The sequence below is a fragment of the Glycine soja genome, chromosome 16, assembly GCF_004193775.1.
Source record: "Glycine soja cultivar W05 chromosome 16, ASM419377v2, whole genome shotgun sequence".
Lineage (NCBI taxonomy): Eukaryota > Viridiplantae > Streptophyta > Magnoliopsida > Fabales > Fabaceae > Glycine > Glycine soja.
In genome coordinates, this window is record NC_041017.1 from 2,362,138 (window position 1) to 2,383,799 (window position 21,662).

The 21,662-nt window shown below is 31.1% G+C and overlaps 1 protein-coding gene and 1 pseudogene across 1 annotated transcript; one reads left to right on the forward strand and one right to left on the reverse strand.

Moving 5' to 3' along the window:
- Nucleotides 1–9,445: 9,445 nt before the first annotated feature.
- On the forward strand, nucleotides 9,446–14,100 carry LOC114391061 (annotated as a pseudogene).
- A 1,330-nt stretch (nucleotides 14,101–15,430) lies between these two features.
- LOC114389504 (CRS2-associated factor 1, mitochondrial) lies at nucleotides 15,431–20,129 on the reverse strand. The gene is made up of 5 exons (XM_028350191.1): nucleotides 19,520–20,129; nucleotides 17,699–17,826; nucleotides 17,277–17,502; nucleotides 17,068–17,195; nucleotides 15,431–16,198 (listed from the first exon to the last, which is right to left on the reverse strand). Exons 1-5 carry the CDS (start codon nucleotides 20,064–20,066, stop codon nucleotides 16,037–16,039), a joined length of 1,191 nt encoding a protein of 396 aa, XP_028205992.1. The 5' UTR covers nucleotides 20,067–20,129; the 3' UTR covers nucleotides 15,431–16,036.
- Nucleotides 20,130–21,662: the final 1,533 nt, after the last annotated feature.

A 21,662-nucleotide genomic window follows, 5' to 3' on the forward strand; every position in this document is an offset into this window, starting at 1 on the left:
AAACGGGAGGAATTTTGCTCTTAGTGCACAGGCTTGGATTGAAAATATGCCACATTTTTTTTTCATCAAAGTCCACCCATTCTGGAGATATGATGTACTAGCATGGACAACAACAAAGTCTTGGCTGTTTCAAATTCTTCTAAATGCAATAGAGGTTTAATAAAGGAAAGAATCGTTCTGAACAGCTTAAATTTGCAATCCCAAGTAATGACAATGGGAAAATTGGTAAGTGGAATTAGAGTGTTAAATAGGTTAATAAAAAAGGGAATCGATTATATGTATTGTTATGGTTTGATATTTTTTTTATATAACGATATGATTTGATATTGTAATATGTTTTGGTCTAGTTTTTTTTTTTTATTGAAGGTCTAGTTTATTAAAATGTTCATTTTTTTATAATGATTAAAATGTTCAATTTATGCGTACATACCGTAAAAAAAATGATGCGTACATATATGTATAGAGAGTGATGCGTGAGACATCTCAAATACAAAAAATTTACATTTTTAGAATAATAAATTATAATCATATAATTATACATAAATAGAAAAAGGTTAATCATCTTCCACTTTTTTACCATCAATCTAATTTTGTATGTTAATACTTATTTTGGTATAATATGTTAATACTTTATATGAATTATAACGTTTAAAGTAAAATATATTAAATAAATAAATTTTCAAGGTACTAAATTATGCCATCAACATATCCGACAAAATCCAGTAGTTCTACCATATTTTAGTAAGATTGTTTCTTGTGATCTATATAAAAAAAATATTTGGCAAAATCGAATGATAACAATCTCAAGAATTTTGAAAAGAGTTTAATTAATTGATGCTTCAATTCTCTTTCAAATTTTCTAGTGTTCACCAAGTTTTAAATTTTAATATTTTGTGCAAAGTGTGGTATTTTAATTTTTTTAATATATTAAACAAATTTAAAATTAGGTTAAATATCCAAATTAACCTATAAGAAATTCATCCACCAAATTTAGTTACTGAAAAAAAAATTACCAACCAAATCTATCAAGATTATGTCGTACATTTTAGTCTTGTCATTCACTTCTTTTTTTCCTTCCATTTATCGATGGAGTACTCGTATATCTTAAAACTAAATAGTTGCTTTTCTTTATTCAACAAAAAATACTTCTTTTACAGATTAATAGTGAAAAATTGATTTGGTTATTCCATAAACATGTTATTTTCAATAATTTCTAGTGTTTTTTAAAATGTTATTTGAACTAGAGTTTTTTAAACACTAATTTCAAGTTTTTTATATTTTTTTTACTCTTAATATATTTATCAAATTTCTTATTTATTTTTTTTTAAATAAATCATAACTTTATTATTTTCAGTCATTTTATACTTTTGAATTATTTCAATAATTAATTTTACTAAATACTTATAATTTAACAAGTTATTTTTTTTAATTTTCATCTAATTTTTCAGTTAATTTTACCTTACTTGAGTGTATGGACCATGAAATTATTAGGAAAATTAACTGAAATAGTTAATTTTTTTTCTTCTATGTGTATCTCCTTTAACACTTCGTAATTATAAGTTTCTTCTAAGAAAAATATACCTTTATTTCCTTTTTCTTCCCAATTAGAAGTTTCTTCGAAGAAATCAACTCTTTATGTTAATTGTAAATCTAGGATTAATTAGGTTTTAATTATCATTATAACAATAATGCTGAAAATAACATCCTTTTAGCAAAATTTTTTTTTTTCAGTTTTTCTATATAATTTTTTATTTTTATTTTTTCATATTAATTGGATTTGAATGCAGTAGCATCTAGCCTATAAATTGTGAATTATTTTTATTTGAGTTTTACCTTTTTTATTATGATAGTCTTGGTCAAGTTTAGATACCAACACACAAAAAATATTAGAACGACCATTAATCTAATGATTCAAGATCATCCGATTACTAATAGAGTATAGCATGGCTAATAAATAATTTCTTTCAAAAAAAACTAATAAATAATTAAGTATTTTAAGCATATTTATTGGAGTTCGATTCATAAAAATATATATAGAAAATAAATTATTGAAAAAGGTTGTTATGTCCAATCCATATGATGACTTATCTAGACTCAAGTACGAAATTAATCTAAAATCACAAATTTATTCCGCATCATGTTATTATCCAAATTCTTCCATTACTATATTGATCTTAGCTAGTGGTTTATAGATTTTATTATTTAACTTGATGTAAATTAAAGTTGCTTGAATTTTCATTAATCGACTCATCAGATTCTTTCAGGGTTCAGACCTATAATACGTCAAAGCATTTGCGTCTTCAGCAAACCAAATAAGTTCATAATTCTGGTTTAGATTTATATTCACGGTTAAAAGTATGGTAATTGTTTTAAATCTATTCCAAAATAAATATTTATCTTTTAAAAAATACAGGCTGATTATTATTAAGTAATTTACATGACACTTTGTCCTAGAGTCACTATATGACATCAAAGGAGAATTAAGTTCACAATTAAAAATATTGGAACATTTCGTTTAAGACAAAATAAAAATTGGAAGGCATAATTATCCCTTACTTATTTTGATTAACCATATATACATTATATATATCATTTTCGCAATTAAGAATATATATAAATAGAAAACGAGATTTTTTAAGGGAAAATTAGATAGTTTTAGTTATTAAGAGGCCAACTTTTTCAATTTCAACTCCCTTTAAAAGAAAAAAAAAGTGTATTTTGGATGTAATTGATTAGGAATAACAAATCAATTAGTATTATAAACTTCAGAATTGCATGGATGAAGAAATGTAATGACAAGCTTTCGCTGTCTTTTTTTTTCTATTTTCGAAATCATTTTCATTTTCATAATTTACTTGGTGCAAAGTTTTCGCAATAATCGATATATATATTGACCCTAAAATGAAAACCAATTGCGGGGCACTTTGTTTCTACTTTTCAGTCTGATCCTATTGTTTGTATTTGGAGTTTTGTAAAACACAGATGATAAGTCCCATGGGGTTTTCGGGTACGTCATATACCATTTGTTCATGCAATTATTCTTTTATATAAAAAATTCTTCATGCAATTATTATATATTTCAATGCAAAATAAGATTATTGATTTAGTTACTATAGATAAAATTCATATTTTATAAAATTGTGAGTTTGAATTCGGTTGTCAAAAGACTTCGTTATTAGGTAATCCGTACGCTTTCTAAACTGTGAAGTTAGTTGATAAGTTCTCACATACCAATTCACCTAATTTTTTTAACTAAAAAAATTATATATACTATTCAGTTTCCTAACTGAAGCAAATAAATATATATGCAAATGTAATTGATATGTCATACGTGTGATGCGTGTATAGGTCTGTTTTTAATTATGAAATATGAGTATTGCTTTCTTCCACGACAATGTTGCTTGTATAGGTGTCTTTCTGTCCATTTTGGTGTTTTTCCATAGTTACAAAAGAGAAATTCATAATTTTCCATTGGTTTACATTTTCTGTGCTTTTGTTTGTCTTTTATTTTCTATCGGGTCTTTAGGAACATTAAATAAAGGGGCTTATATGTTCTAATTATATATATAAAAAAAAAAGATCAGGCTCCGATATGTGCTTAGCTAAAAAATATTGATATAAATTATACTTTTATGGAACTTGGACTTCATTTTAAAAACTCAAATTGAATTGGATCTTTTTGGCCTAACTCACTATAGTTTATCATCCATATTAAGCTTATAACTTTCTTGATGAAATGTCATTAAACTTTAAATTTTGAGCACGAATTAAACTTGAATCTTTTTAATCCAATTCGATCATAATTTAATCTCAGTTCTAACCTATAAAAAAACTTATACAAATTAAACTAACTTAATTCTCATTTTAAAAGTTTGAATTGAAAGTTCATAAAAGTTCAAATTCACCCAATGAAATGTAGTATTTAAACCTTAAATTTTGAGTATAAGTTAAATCTAGGGTTTTTTAAACTCGATCAAGGCTTAACCCTCAAAAGACCATACCAACCAAGCTTTGATTCGACTTGTACATCATTTTACAATAACAAACTGAAATTTAAGTTGGTTAACCTAAGTTTTATTAGAATGCAACCAACCGAAACACTGCCGGATCCAAAAAAATTCTTAGTGGAAACAAAAAATAATTTAATATTTTCTTAAAAGTAAAATATCACAAGATACTACAGAATATATAATATCATGATAAAAGAAATCTAAAGTACATAAATTTCTACAAATTACAATTATCCTCTACGAATTATCATGCTTTGAAAATGTTCTATGATTTTTTCATTTTCAATGCTATCAAAAACATTCCTTTTTATGTATCTAACCAAACAATTATTCAACCATTAATCTTTCATGTGATTTCGCATTCTTTGAAAGCTAATTTCACAAGCAAGTATACCATTGGATACACAACGTGTTTTTTTAGTTTTCACCAACATTTGAGAAAGATTAGCAATATTTTTTAACTTTAAAAATTGATCATTAGACCAAGCATCTTTGATAAAAGTTTTAAGTTGACTTTCAAGTCCTATAAGTTTCATGCAAGAAATTTTTTATATATAAAACTTAGCCAAACAAATCAACTTTTCCTTATCAAATGCAAAATGACTCTAATGGTGTTGTGAAATCCCTTTTAAAAATTTCTAAGAATCTTTTTTTTCCCAAATGACTCTAATGGTGTTGTGCAATCCCTTTTTAAAATTTTATTCACTTTTAGTACACTACAAAAAAAATTAAGCTAATTAAGGTAAAAAAAAAAACAAAATAAAGCTAATCTCCATATTGCTTACAAATAAAACCATCTACACTATGTTAAGCCTCATCAATAGTTACTATTAAAAATTTGAAAAGAGTAAAAGATTTTTTTTTTTATAAAGTCTTACCGCAATTTCACAAAAACAACAATTCCACAAAGACCACAATGCTATCAATGCACACAACACACATGTCCGTGAGTGAGACCACTGTGATTCTATAAACGTGAATAACTAAATAAGTTTAGGAATTAAATCTAATTAAATTTAGAGAAAATGAATAAAAAAAAATGTAAATGAGTAACAAAGTGATCTAGAGTGAGAGACAATGGTATTTGACCGTTTTGAGAATTGGGAGGGTTAGAAGGAGTGAGGGGTGATTCACATTGTAATCAAAGTGTGTGATAAGTTACTAATTTAGTTTGTGAAATGTAACATCCTTTATTAAAATAACCAATACTAAAACACCATTAATTACGATTTCTTTATATCAAGAACACAATAAAAGGAAAAACATTTCTAAAAAAATCATACCATGAAAATTTTGAAAAGATACGTGATTTATTTACCTCTTGAAGCAAGTAATTCGAGTTCTTCGTTATCTTTGCCTCAATAAAAAAATTTTGTTTTTTTTTTCTCAATCCTTGAGCATCCTACTAATGTCACAAGAGATTATTTATTTGTGTGATTCTAGAACAAAGAACTGTCTATCCTTATATAAGTGTTGTACGTAATTTTAAATTACATCTTTTGATATTTGTTTAACCAATTTTTCTTTTTTCTTATTTTTATTATCTTTATCTAATTTAATATATTATTATATTAATATATTTTTTTTAAAATATAATAATTTAAAATATTAAAATAATTTAATCTATGTAGTGTGTAATATTTTTTGTTATTGTAACAATAATGAGAATTGAATTAAATGATTTGGAATTGAGCATATAATTTTTGTATTGAATGTCTTATATTTGTTTAGACTTTTGGATTTAAAAAATCCAATGAAACAATATATAATTTTTATGGGAGTAATTTTTTTATATATATATTAACAAATAAAAAAATATAGTGGGAACAATTTTCCCTACACTATACTCGGAGCATCTGCCAGTGAACCCAAACCTATATGATAAAATTCAAGACTTAAATTTTAAATTTTGAGCACAAATTAAATTTATAACTTTTTAAAATTGTGTTATACATTTTTGACAGCGGAAACATTTCTTATAAATTTTCACACAGAGCTTTTTTAAATTGTATGTTTACAACAAAATAAGTCTAAAGCACTAAAATCATGAAGAATTACTACAATCCAATCTATAAATCTATATTATGTGTAAATCACGATGGAATATTAAAATCCGATTGAATTTGCATGAATTGTACTCCTGCAACAAAAACAATAAATCTTTTCTTAAATTACACAACTAAAGTGTCCTTGATGATACTTATTAGACATAATATAATCTCGTCATGATCTGCCAATTTGCAATGTAAAAAACAACAAAAGGTATTGAACACGTCATCAGCTTAATTAATTAAATGTATATAAACCCACGATCCGTCAACTAAAAAGTAATGTGCTTAAATTAAGACCAAGGTACTCCTACTTCTTGGGACAATTTTATTTTTCTATTCATGCAACCTATAAAATTTTAAAATCTGGACAGCAAATTTGCACCTTCTTCTGAGTTATTTTAATGCCCTTTTGGCAAGAGACCGCTATACGTTCAAATAGCCAACAATAGGAGAGTGGCCAATACAGGGTAGACATATCCAAGACCTATAAACTCTACTAGCTAATTGTGTGGGGCGGCATTACATTATGGGATAACAATTTTTCTTTCATTAAAAAAAAATATTAGAGATTAAAATTTGACTTTTTACCAATGAGAGTTACGTCTAATAGAAGGAATTAATTTCTCACAAAGTAATGAGTCAAAGTCCAAATTCAAAACAGATATTAATATTTAGTAGTGTTGGAACATGATTATCTCGAAGGAAGAGAATTATGGGGGGGGAAAAAAAGTCTTTTAAAGCTATTTCACACCATCTAGTTATTAGTCTATATCTTTTTTCCAAGTGTCTCCCACGAGGCCTTGGGTAGTTAATCATTTTTTGCTATTGGTGCAAAGTGTATTGTCAAACATTTGGAAATGCGAAGTAGAGATTGGCCAAACCAAGCCAATCAAATCAATGTTTTTTCGTAGGAATCTATGAGTATGAAGAGTCCTAAACGATTGGCTAACCCCTTCTATCCAAAATGCAAAATAATGGATGTAGCCTTTCATAATCAACCAAAGCCACTCCTTATATGTCAGACGGGCTCTTTCTGTCTACTTTTTGTTGATTCCTTCCAAGGTGGAAGCCCCATTCAGCACAACATTTTGATATACATGGACACCTTTGGCCTATATCAGAGTAAGAGTAACAGAGTTCAGTTAATAAGAATATGACTCATCACCATCAAACTCGTGAATCACCATGGTATGAGATTGGTTGAGTTTAATTAGTGATCTTGGTTTTAGATTTGAGTATGTAATACTTGACGGAAGAATTTTGCTATCTATAGTGATCTTAACTGATTCGAATCAGATTGTTTTCGATAAAAATACACATTCATCTAGGTAAAATAAAAAAATAAGACTCAGTGTATAAAAATGTAAGTTTGAATCTAATCATCTATGTAAAAAAATTATTGGTGAACAATTTATATTTATCTCTAAAAATATTTTTTCAACCGTAAGACCTGTCTTAACTAAGTGAACGCTGAATATCTAATTCACTCAAACTTTCTTAAAATCAATAGTAACAAAAAGAACAGTCCACATTAGGTGTATTCAATAAAACAGAAGAATATTAAACATATTCTTTTCAACACACGGTTATATATTGAAATTTATTAATAAATATGAATATTCATAGGTGAGAATTGTTTAATAAAAAGTAAGACTTACGTTACTCTCTGAGTCTTAACAATTTTTAGTAAATAATAGAAAACGTGTTTAAATGGGTGTGTTGTTAGTTCTAGTAGCATTTTTCTAATTCTTATCATCATAATCAGTGTGTTACAAAAGGGAGTCGTGTAGCGACAAATGTGAATTCCTATTGCAACAATATTCTGGTGTCTACTACGCTACAAAAATGTCTTGTAGTTTGTTATTTTTACAATGAAATTGGATTGTTAAGTCTCCACTCATGTCGGGCACTCTGGCATGCATATTGATCAGTCAACTAAAATACCAAGTGCAGAAACATAACGCCATGCAAAATAAATCCTAGCTAAAAGATAAGCATAACATGGTTGCAGAATGCAGTGAACCAACAAGGTGTAGCACCCCATGACACCAATCATATCGTGTCTCTCTACGAGTCACCTTCAATATTGTGGACAGTAACTCCCATCTGACCCAGACATGTTTTTGACCAAGGACTATTTTAGTGGAAGACTAATATTATGATAATGCATCATAAGAGATATCATCTATGAAGCATCAACACCGACACGGACACCGGACACGACACGGACACGGACACGTGGACACCTATAATGTCCAAAATATAGAATGTAGTACGGGTGTCGTGTCGGTGTCGGACACTGACACAGACGCGTGTCGGACACCGGACACGACAAGGGACTGAAGTGTCCGTGCTTCATAGGACATCATCCAAAGTCCAAAGCCACAGCTCATAAAATCCCAAATTTTTATTAATCAAATCAATGCAACACTGCCTCTGTTTATTTTTTTTATTTTATTTTTTTTACAATATCAACAATGCATCGGCTAAGAATTGAATATTTGTACCAAAAAAGAACTTAAACAAATTAGGGAGTACTTTGTTTGAGAAAACATTTTTTATTTTTAATTACAAAACGTTATTTTTAGTTTCACGTTGTGTCTTATTTTCAAAACTTTGCATAGGAATTAGTGAAACAATTTTATATTGCTTAATGTTTTAAAAAGTTTATTAGAAAAAAGTAAATGAAAGAGTTTATAACTAATAGTTATGCTTACTTTTGGGTAAGATTTCTCAGATGTATGTTAACAAATGTAGCAAAAAAAATTACGCCTGACAAATTTTTGTATCTTGGCTACCGAACTCTTAATATGACTTATAGCCGAACACCTAATTCATTTGATTGTTTTGTATCCTATTCTAACGAAAACAATTCTTATTTATGCTCCTTTATTTGAGAGAAATCCACGCTCCTTACAGAAATCTTTAAAAATGCGATATTGGTTAAAAAATTGACCGTAAAAATTACTAGGCTGCCAGTTCAATTTATTTTAATTGGTTTGTTATGAGTTTTTTAGGGAGGAAATGGTTGCACTCAAGATGTCCAAAAGATTTTAGAAGGAGACACTGATTATTGATTACCTCATAGCGCAACGAGAAACCAAGGAAGTATAGTTCAGTTGATTAAGTAAAATATGTGACTTATTATAAATTTTCTGATATGATCGGTTCCTATAGATACAAAAACAGTGCAACCAGTAAAAGTCAACAAATGTACACATGATTTTTAATACTCGGGTGTTTTGCAAGACAGGGACAGTAGCATTTTTAGAGTGTTATATATTGTAGGTAGCTTATTTAGCTCGATTTGGATAAATTACTCAGTGTTGTATGCTGTCATGGATTTCTGTTGATCTGAATGAGCTACTATTAGTAATTATTACAATGGTTAATGGACTGGACTATTACATGCTGTAATTAGATTAAACCAGAAATACCAGATAAAAAAAGGGAAAAATAAATAAACATTAAATAGTAAATAAAAAGGTAGTCTGTCCTGCAGTTTGTTTTGAAGAACTAGAATAAAAACAAATTCTATGATGGGTAAAGTAATCCAAACAGAAAATTCAATTAGGACTTGTGTGGAATTTTAAATGTATGTTTCTTTTGTACTTGACTTTTCAGATTAAGTTGAGACTGGTTGTCTTATGGTTGTCTCACACTGTCACGTCTATCTGTGGTTTATAATGTGCAGTGTGTCTTCTGAAGATTTATCTCCTTGCAACTACATAACTACAAATATTTAGGTGAAATCTCTCTCTGTCCTGATGAAATTTGTGTCATGCTAATTTATCTATCTTCTAGAGCCAGTTGTTTACACTTGGTAATTGTCCATTACTTACTATGTTCTTATGCTTCTCAAGTTTAGTGGGTAAACTTTTTTCATGATTTATTTTGCATGTTCTCCCACTAGTTCATAACTGTAGACCTGCAGTACTATTAAGTCAAGATGTTATTCTGTTTTTCTAGCTAATGGTATCTTAATTGAAGCAATGACTATCTGATTAGCTTCTAATTTTTTTAAAGTAAATTACACAGATCCTTCCCCAAGGTTTGCCCTTATTACACCTGATACCTCTCTGTTTTTGAACCCTATGGCTTTCATTACACCAACAGCCCCCTCTCAGGGACTCAAAAATGTAAAAAAAAATGGAGGGGTATCGTGTCATAAGAGCATACATCTGGGAGAGTCTGTGTAATTTAGACTTCTTTTTAAGAGAAAGAAAAGGGTGGGGTGGTGTAGGGAGAATCTTATAGCTTAGTGATGTACCTGATATTAACCTATTTCATTAATGACTTGAAATTGATATGCTAGGTGTATGGCTTATATATTGAACACAAATGAGGAGGAGAGGGTAAAGGTATGAATAAGTTTGCGGATAAAAATTAACGGTTTTATCCCATTCGATGTAGTTATTGCTTTTTCCTTTCTAATTATATGGATTTGATTATAATTCATAATTAGGGTACAGTTGTGATCATTGCAGGGAAAGACAGTTGAAGTTGGAAAAGCACATTTTGAGACTGAGACAACAAGGTTCACTATTTGGGATGCACCTGTGAGTATCTGCATTGCATGATTCCCCTCGAATCAGTTTTCTGTATTGTGGACATGCATATTCTCTAGAGTAATAGTATTCTGTTTTGAACTACTTAGAGGACTTTCTAACAGATACCCCTCCCTTGACTCAATTGTTTATTTTATGAACGCTCAACCATTTTATGCCTACTTTGAGGTAACAATGTGATACTGTGCAGTGGTCAAAAGAAAGGTTCTCTCACTTTCTTGCCACACACACCACACCCTTCTATGCTTATATGCGATTATAATGATATTTTCTTGCTGCTGATGTACCACTAGGTATGATGAAATTGAGTCAAAGATGGTTCCATTTCTAAAGCTGCTGATGTAAAGAAAGGTATCTGCCTTTTATTTGTTCGAGAAAATGTTGGGATTTATGTTTTTCAATCGTGGGATGCTGGTGTGAATGTGCGATTTATGATGAGCGGGGCAATTTAGCTTTTACATGGAGAACATGCATCATATTATATAATAAAAAATGTAATTTGGGGGGACTGTTTGTCATTTTCACTCTTTAAGCTTGTTGTTTTCTAGAGTGGGAAATGTTATGTCTTGCTTAAAACTGCTAGAGCTTGGGACAAGTTGAATACGATTGGTGGTTTCTTTGCACAAAATGTTGAGCAGGTTTGAGATCGTAGGTATTAAGTTCTACAAGGATGGGGGATGATGTTGAACCTAGTGTACAGAATGAACAACAACTTGTTTTGATTTAGGAAAGTAAGAATTGAGATTCAACGGACTTTAGGTTGTGTGAAGATTATTCTCTTTCTGCTCCACATGTTATCTCTATGGCGTAGGATTTGAAAAGCTTGTGAAAATGGACACGGAAAGGCCTGTGTTAGGAAAGCATTTCTTAGCAACAATTTATTTTATGTATAGATCTTGACCTGTTTAGTTGATCTCTTGATTGTGTAAATGAAGTTATTTTACTAATTGTTTATTTAACAGATGTCTTGTTTTTACCGATATCTGGTCAAATGGGTACAAACATGAAAACAAGAGTGGATAAAAAACGTTGGTCCATGGTGCAATGGGCCTTGTTTATTTGAGACCCTTGATGCTATTGAAGTTCCACCACGACCCTAGCGGTCCTTTCAGGTATTGTCTTTCTGACCATCATCTTGTCCCCACTTTCGAGGTCCTTATTGTTTATTTCAACTTCTTTGCTAAGATGGAGGTTCTGAATTGTTCAGGATGCCAATTATTGACAGAGTCAAAGACATGGGAGCTGTTGTTATGGGGAAGGTTGAATCTGGTACTGTTCGTGTGGGAGATTCCTTGTTGCTCATGCCAAATAAGGTAGTTTATTTATTTATTCTTTGGGTTGCTGTAAGCCTGTTTAACATGAAATGGGTGAAAATTGTCTATGAACTTGCAGGATCAAGTAAAAGTTGTTGCCATATTTATTGATGAGGATCGTGTTAAATGTGCGGGAGTTAGTTAAAATTTACGGATTAAATTATCCGGTGTTGAAGAAGAAGAGATATTATCTGAGTTTGTCCTGTCTAGTGTTGGTAAGGATTTTTTTCCCTCCATTCATTTAAAATTTTGCTAGACATAAGTAGTACATTTTGGAAGATATTTTTTAAGGTTTTGGCTAATTAATGTCCTTAGGACATTGGTTATGGAGTTAAAAGAAGAAAATATTTATTGTGAAGATCACAGGAGAGCACAAAAAAAGTCATGAGTTACACAATTTTACACATCCTAATAAATAAGAAATTCTTTTTAGTTCTTTAATTAATGTTCCAAGGACACACTGATTAGCATTTGTCATTTTTTAATCATAGCAATTAATTCCGGAAAGGGTGCCAAGGGGTTGACAACAGATGGCGGATAGCAATATGACTGCTATGCTAATATTATACATATGTGCTCTGTGGGGTTTCCCTTTTGCAGCTAATCCAATACCAGCACTCACTGAGTTTGTTGCTCAGTTGGTGATCCCTCATCCTCAGCATTTGGATGTTAGCTTTTTAGTTTTTATATTAATTAATTAATCTAGGACATTAAAATCTTTATATATAATCTATAGGCTATTTTTACTGCAGGGTACAAGACTGTTCTGCACATCCACTGTGGTTGAGGAATGTGAGATTGTTGAACTTTTACAGCAAATTGATACAAAGACAAAGAAGCCTTTGAAAAAGAAAGTTCTCTTTGTGAAGAATGGAGCTGTTGTAGTGTACCATGTTCAGGTGCATTTTTTTGCATTATGAATCTAGAATCTAATTTGTCTTTTTTTCCTTTTTATTAAAAAATGCAATGGTTGGAGTTGTCATAGTGAGCTGGAGGTCATAGGTATAAGTTGTGGAATCAGCTTCTTACCATACAAGGTGAGGCTTCCTGGTATACACCTACATGGTGGTGGACCTTTCCTGGGCCCTGCACATGGCAGGAACTTTATGGCCCTTCATGCGTTGCTTTATGTGGGCTTCCCAGGGCTATGGAATTCTTTTTTTACTGATTCTCAAAGTCTCAAATAGAGAGGATCAGTTCACTATTGATGGTAGTTTGATTTCCCTGTGTTTAGTTTCATTTTCTTATTGTAAACTTTTAGGTTAATAACTCTATTTGCATCGAGAAGTTCTCTGATTTTCCACAACTTGGGAGGTTCACTCTTCGCACTGAGGGTAAGAGTTAGAACATATTTCGTGTCTCCAATATTAATATATGTTTCAGCGATATGATTTATTCTATCTTGCAGGAAAAACTGTTGCCGTGGGAAAAGTCACTGGTCTGTGAATTTGTAACAATTTTGACAGAGGTAAAAGAATATTTGCCTTCCATGGTCAACCTTGTAATACTGTTAAACTTTTCATATTTGCTGCCTCCGTAGCATATATTACTCTATATTTCCATTTATTTTTTAAAATTTAACTTGGCAGTTATCTAGAGGACCTTTCTAGTCTTTTTGTTGTGTCTAAATATAATTAAAGTGGAATTTGATTTGGAAATTGACTTGCAAAGGGTTGAACTGAAAATAACAAATATTTGGCATGTTTCAGTCTTTATGTCTATAGATTTTCTGGTGTTCTGTATTTATTGGAAAGCAAAATGATTTTAAGAGAAAATAATCGATTTGGTACTAGCCACTGGATCACTTGGGTGCTAACATTTTGGTTCTTGGGGTCTTGCCTGTTAACCGTGAAACCTTTTTTATAGCAGTTATTCGTTTTGGACAGGATGGGAATTCCTGCACAAATTAAGGGAGTGGTAGCTGAGGCATAATTGACCACTTCAAGTTTACCATTTATTCATTTCGTTATTTTACTTTGGGTGTAATGTCAATCACGGATTACATAAGTATTCAATAGTTTGATGATTTGGAAAATAGAATAGTGTAAATATTACGTGAAAAATATAGTGGTTGAGGATGTAAGTTCTAAATCAAACCTTGTAGGATGAAGTTACTTCACCTGAAATGCGTAGGTTGTTGGATATTTTTGAACTTAAATTTGGAAAAGTTTCATTTTAAAAAAGCTAGAAAATATAGTGAAAGGTTATGGAATGTTTGGTTTGAAAAGAGTTAATTTTTACGGTTTACATTTTAAAGATTTCTGTAAGGAGCATGGATTTCTCTCAAATAAAGGAGCATGAATAAGAATTGTTATCGTTAGAATAGAATACAAAACAATCAAACGAGTTGGGTGTTCGGCTATAAGTCGTATTAGGAGTTCGGTAGCCAAGACAAAAAACTTTGTCAGGCGTAAATTTTTTTGCTACACTTGTTAAAATACATTTGAGAAGGGCATTTTTTCATGCAATTTCAACATTGCCCTTATGTATGTGGGTCATAAGGAGGTATTGAACATGTTATTTCGCATTATTAACATAATATTCTAATCAACTAAATTAATAGGTTAATTATATTAAAAAAATAATTAATATCGTTATATATAATATTAAATTTTTTAATTTATATTTAATATATATATAAGTTTAGATAATAAATTTTGTAATAATTAATTTTAATTTAATAATGTATTTATTCATACGAATTGATCTATATTAAAGGATAATATTGAAATTGTCAAAAATTTGCTGGGTGTAAAAGAAAAAGGATGGGTGCAGGCAGAAAAGGCCTCTAAGAAGTCTTACCCCAAAAGTATGCATAACTTGGGCCTTTACTCCATCTTGTAACTTGCTTTTTATTATAATATATACATTGACGTTGTATAAGGTCTTTGCATCACTATTCAATTATATTTGATATGATAAGTTTGTTAATTTTATAATTTTTGAAGATTGAATTGAAACGAAAATTGATCGTTCTTTTTTTCCCCCTCAAAGGTTGGAAGTAGGTGCTAACAAAATGGTCTAATGGCCCGCAGTCCACTCGGGTCGAGTGTCATAACTATTTCGTACCAGTAATTATTAACCTAATTTATCTTGACCTGCAAATGAGTTTGGTAATCAAATTGACATCCTAATTACTACTGAAGTTATGGAGTAAAAAAAATCTAATTCCACGTCTTGTTTAGTTGAGGATGTTTTAATTATGGACGCTAGACTTATTATTAAATATCAGGGAAAAATAAATAAATTACTAGTTGAACCAGATGTTGATAAAAATGAACCTTATAAGGAACTTGCATCCAAGTAACAATGGTAAATCTCCTCTTAAAATTACTACGACATTCTCTTCTCAATTCAATAGTACTATTATCTATCACTATGATTTTAATTTTAAGTTGTTTTCGTCAATTTTTGTTTCATATGATTCAGCAGTAACCTTCACTCATTGTGTTAACAAAACCTTACTAAATAGGTTTTGAAATAAGTAATTCTAAAACTAAACTAATCCAAACATGAACTGTAAAATTACTAATATGTACATTTAGCTCTTCATATAAAACTGACAATTTGGTAATGGTGACAAACTTGCGTACTGAACTATTGAACTGAGTTTCCTCCATGATTCTCTCACATCATGAAATACCAAAGTCCCTTCTAAGCTTGGCTATGTCAGCAAAACCATGAATTGATTCCTAATTGACTGTTGTGAATTTGTGACAAAAACAATGGGCAAAAACTCTAAATAAACACCTCCAATCTGTGATTCCTAACAAACAGCTGTGTGTACCATTTGTAGATCATAGAGAATATGAAAAATCCAAACCCCCAATATCTGCAGCTCTGCAGTTTAAATAGCCAGTATATGGTTAGAAACTCATCCTATATCTTCAGATTTTTCCTTACAACTTTAAAGGCCTACAATGAGTCATGGAAAAAGAACAGTGTAGATATATCTTGTTATATCCAAATATCTCAAATTTCATCATTGACTGCATTTACACAGAACACAACAATCCAATCTCAAGGGAACTTCTGATTCATGGCAGCAATTTGCACAAAGATTCCACTTAATTATCACATCTGATTGTGGTGTGTTACATAGCCTGTTGCTCTTTTCCCACACAAAAGTCATCATCGTCGTCAAACGATTCTCGATCTTTGAGAAAGTATCCATCCTTCGGGGGCTTATAATCCTTCCCCCTCCAAACCACAATTTGTTCATTCTCAAAAGTCACCAGAATACAGGGGACCATGTCCTGCATTAACTCACGAGATAAGTGAAAAGGAGCAACTTAAATCACCAAACCCAGGGGAACAAAACTTGAAAATCAGAAATCATGTCTTCTCTATAAAATGTTTGGACGGTAGAGCAGAGTGAAAACATTATTGTATTACCATTACCACTATTATTGTTATTTACCTTCAAGTTACATAAATATAAAGAAAAATTACACTTTACTCCATTGATTTGACTTAAAAACTGATAGACAACCATTATCACAAAGTAACAAACATTGCTAGTCAAATAACAAATAGTCTAGCCAAACTTTGTAGATTTATCAACTAATCAAATCACGCAGATGAAGTACTAGGGACTAGCCACTTTCTTTTATATTCTTTAAAAAATTTAGCATTATTTTCTTTTACATTCTGGAGAGTCTATAATCACATTTGGTCCTTAAGAATAGATTATGAAAACAATCCAATCTGTTTTAGTAGTTTTTCAAAGTAAATTTTTAAATATTTATATATCATAAGATTGATTGAGGGTAGTAGGATTTCCATGCTTCTCAAGAAAATTCAACTAGTTGGCCCAACGGAATATATAAAACATCCCTACAATCAACACCATCAACACTTCAAAATCAATTTTTTTAGCAAGTAGGACCCAGATAATTTTCATAAAAAAGAATCTTCGTAAAATCCCATTTGAAAAGTGATTCTAATTTATAATACCCAAACAGACTCAATTTTAAAACTTCTATTGAGGTACCTAATCATCCAAGCTGAAAAGGCATTCTTCATTTTAGTTATGCAACAAAAGAAAATTACATGGCAAAGATAGCATTGTGAAGCTGGTTATCACAACAACCAAATCAGCAAAGCTAAAGAGAATTGTCTTTACCCTGAGTTTGCAGCCTATTTTCTTGTAATCTTTCCTCTCAAGTCCCTCGCAGTCTATCCGAACCAATTCGCAGGAGAGGAAAGCATCTCTGACCATGGGTACCAAAAAAGCATAATAACCATTTTTGGCTGCAATTCACTTCAGAGTCAATAATGTTTGCAAAAAGCATACTGGCAACTGAAATAAGAAAATACAACGCACGCACATACCAAGTTTTGTTAAAGCAGGAACAGATAGTCCTCTCTTCCGCATTTCTTTTGTTTCCTTAATACTTAAGCCATCAATTGTTGTCTTAATCAGTCTGGGATATACAGGTTCATGGGGCTTCCACAACATGACAGGAATTACAGGCCTCTTTTTCGGATTATAATTTCTGCCTCTGTATAGTATAAGTGTACCCCCATGTCTGAAAATGACCTTCCCAAATGTTTTGTCCTGCACCAAGAACATGAGCATTGCTTATGCATGTGTATCTGACAAGTTTAGACATAAGAATCACATGTAATCCAGCCTACAGTTCAACTATCATAAGAGTCCAGATGTTTCAAAATGGATCACAATATAAAACTTTTACTTTAGTATGCAAGGTAGTCAGATGAAAAGACGTGAAAAAGTATGAAGAGGTGTGCACCTCAAGCTGGGTACAAATATTATTCATGTCCATAGTTGGAACACCCATGCATTTGATTCTAACTGCTTCAGCAAATTTCCAATGATTATGAATAACATTCAGCATGTTGTGAGTTAGACCATCCCTCCCTGGAACCGAAACAATCAAAGTCCATCATAAATAGATAAGATAGAGGTTGAAGAACACATAATGAAGTTAAAAAAATAAGTTCTGGTTGTTTTATTTAGCCTTTTCAATGTAAAAATATATTAATTAATTGCTTGAGAAAGGTGCAACCAAACTGTATGGACTATAGAGAAGGGCAAAATCAAATTCACAACAACCGAATCAAGAACTATTATTTAAACCATCTATCTGCCAGGATTTTCCAAGAAATAAGTACAAGGAAAACAACATCCCATATATGCTTCCAATATATGTCAGCAAATGGACTAATTTGCCTCCCCGCATACCCATCCAATACATTTCCAATATAATTGCAAAGCAAATTGTTATCTGTACCAAGACTTATTCATTTCTCAACACAACCGACACTAACTAAAACATAAAAGCTAGTAGTGAAAGGACCGCACAACAGTCATGCTGTCTGACTCAACAAGCAAAATTAAAATTTATAAACCAAGCAACCATTGAAAATTTTCATACCAAAAACCACTCTACTGGCAAAAAAAAGAAAAAACTCTACCATAAATCTGACATGAGTACAGCAAACATTTTGAAGCATGACTATTTGATTGTTTCTAAAAACAACAAAAGCCTTTTCACCTTAGTCGAGGACAGCTATATGGATTACAGGACAGGACACAATGCTATTGGACTCTATTAAAAAACAAATTCTCAGGAACATTATTTTCAATGAGATGCATTTTAACAATTTCCTAGAATGTTCTTCTTGATCTCCCCTTCACCCCCGGTCACAGGGCCACAAATGATTCAATCTACTCTCCTCACCAATACTTCCACCGGCCTTTGCACGTGCCCACCACTTAACCATAATCTCAACATTAACTCATATCACTTGACTATCTTAAGTATCCATTGGAAAAAAAATGAGATACTTTAAAAAAAAATCGACATATACTTTAAGTATTCATAAATTATGAAGTTAGTCCCCAACTTTTTCAATTCTCGTACAACTTTTCACACCCCCAATCCTAATAATTAAAAAAAATTACACGTAAACTAAAAACAACCAAACCAACTGAAGTTGGATCAAGCAAAAGGGTTTAGTGTGTGTTTGGAGAGGTTGGAGAAGCCACAACACCCATATTTCTGCGGTGAAGAGATCTCAGGCTTCATGCTGCCGCATGTCCACCGGTGAAACAAACACGCACTTAGTCTCCCACAAGTAATGTGGCAAGAATACCCACTAGGAGAATGTTCATATTTAGTATCTGACAGTATTTCTTACAAGATTGCTACCGACAGAGGTTATTGGTGGGATATAAGAAAAACTAAAAACAACAAATTTGAGATAATCCTTCCCATATACTTTTTTTTTTTTTTTATCGGTAAATGTTAGTTTTGTTAGAAATGTCAGTTGAGTGGATTCAAACCCATGACCTCTCCCCCCTTCATTCTCTCCCTTCACCCTTTCCCAACCACTAGGCCAACCTTATATCTCCATCCTTCCCATGTACTTAAAAAATACCAATATATACTTTCATACCAAGATTGCTTCAAGTATTCATAAATTATAAAATTAGTCCCTAATGTTCTTCAATTCTTATAGAATTTTTCACATCCCCAGTCATAGTAGTTTAAACAAACACATTACACATAAAATAAGAAAAGAAAAACAGTATTTTTAAACCTTCATACCGAGATTGACATGTTTATTAGTTTTGCTTCTCTCAAATTGCGAAACCAATGTCTTTCTCTCTTCACTAGAAAGCGGTTTTCCTTGAATCATCTCTCTCTTCTTCTTCCTCTGTTCCTCCAACTTAGGGTCCTCCGGACCCTCCAGGCTCTCCACCGTGGGGTCCACCGCGGGGGCGCACACTCCGGTCCACTTGCGGTCGACCCGGCCCGGTCCGAAGGGGGAGTACTTGGGCTCCCTGAGCCCGATGGGTCGCACCTTGGCACTGCTCTCCGTGTAGCTGAACCGGAAGTCGAAGGGCAGGTCGTTGGACCGGACGGGCTTGCGGCCGGCCTGGTCGAGGGAGGAGGGGGGCCGATACCTGGGCTTGGGCTTTTTCTGGTTGGGCTTGGAGGGAGGGAAATTGGAGCATTGGGGCTGGGGAGGGAGAGAAGACGGTGGTTTGAAGGTGTAATTGGAGTGGAGTTTGGACGCGGCTGAGGAGAGGTGGCGCGTGAGGAGCGTGGCGCGTGAGGGGTTTTGGCGGGTAAGGCGTGTGAGGAGGAACATTTGGGGTTTAAGGTTGCAGTGTTGGTTCTTATTCTTATGGCTGCAATCATAAGTTGCAATGTCATTTCTCTAAACTAGGGTTTAATTAGTTTATTTTATTGGGCTATGGATTTTAGTAAGGTGTTCGTGTCCAATCTGATCTGAAAAAACGCAAATCCATTAGAAAAAAAATTGAAAATTCATTATTGTTTTCTTAAATTTATTTTTAGTGTTATAGTTAGTCAATTGCATATTTGATCTTGACGCTTTTAAAATTGCTCAATTTACTTTAAAATCTAAAAACAAATATTGCATATATGTTGTTCACGTTTTTAAAATTGAGCATTTTTTTTGCCTATTGTGAATTTTTTTATTCATACAAGGAATAGTGTGACAGTCTATTAGATATGTTTTAATAGATATGTTGACAACATTTTAATAATAATTAATATCACATGTATCACATCAACTCATTAATAGTGTCATAATCATAAAGAACTCAATTATAAAAATGTAAAATTTTCATGGTTAAAATTTTTTAATGGTTTTTTGGATAATGGATTATATGGGATTAGATTTTACTCTACCTTTTTATGTGTTTCAACTTTCACAATTTTTCCCCTAAAGAAAACTTTCACATTTTTTATGTTTACAAAATTAATAATCAAGAGCACTTCAATAAAATTTTAAGCCTTTTAGAAAATATTCTTTCAAATTATCTTGCATAATATTTAAAATCTATAAGACTTTTTTAATGTTAAAATAATTTACTAAAATCCTAATCCAATAGGCCTCCTTAGATTTCCACCTCTTTCTATGATAAGTTTGTTTTTGTGGGAAACTAGCTAATTTTTTTTTTCAAGAAACCTCATTTCTTGATCATGTTATTTTAAAATAGGTACCAAATATTCCAATATACTAAGATATAAGATTCCCATGAAATTAAAATTTTATTTGGTACCATGTCTTAACAATATATTCTCTGATACATTTTTTAATATATTCTTTTTAATTGATTAAAATTTATTAAAAATGACAAAATTTGGTGGGTCTCAAGTCATATTTAACCATTCTATATTTATTTTATAATTTTTTTAATAAATTTTAACTAATTAGAGAGAATGTATGAATTATTGTGTTAAATAGTGTATTTTTAACTTTAATACCCAAATGAATCACACCATATTAAGAGAAATTTAAAAATTATGTAAGAAATCACTTAACAAAATTATTTAGCACAACCTGTACTAATAAAATATATATATTTTTTTGTAATTTATTCGTGAGTGAAGGCAAAACATATTAAAAAATAGTAATATAAGTATCACCAACAAGTTAAAATATTAATAAGTTTTTTCCCTAAAAAATAAATAAATTTCCCATATATCTTTTTTTTTATTTGTTTGGTTGGTAAAAAAAATTTTAGTTTCGGAAAATGCAAGTTCTAAAATTTGGAGTAGTACTTTGAATAGTTTCTATAAAAATTCGAAACATAAAATTAATTAATGAAATCTTATTTTTTTAACAAATATTTATGATTTTCTATATCTATATAAATAAAATAATTAATAATTCCCCTTCTATTTCTTGTCTTCAAAAATATAAATTGAAAATTCC

Excerpts from the sequence above, each read along its gene's own strand:
- LOC114389504 (XM_028350191.1), bottom strand. The coding sequence starts at position 20,066 with ATGTTCCTCCTCACACGCCTTACCCGCCAAAACCCCTCACGCGCCACG. Across the intron at positions 17,503-17,698 it reads ATATTTGTACCCAGCTTGAG|GACAAAACATTTGGGAAGGT; the intron begins GTGCACACCTCT and ends TTCTTGGTGCAG. Across the intron at positions 16,199-17,067 it reads AAATAGGCTGCAAACTCAGG|GACATGGTCCCCTGTATTCT; the intron begins GTAAAGACAATT and ends GAGTTAATGCAG.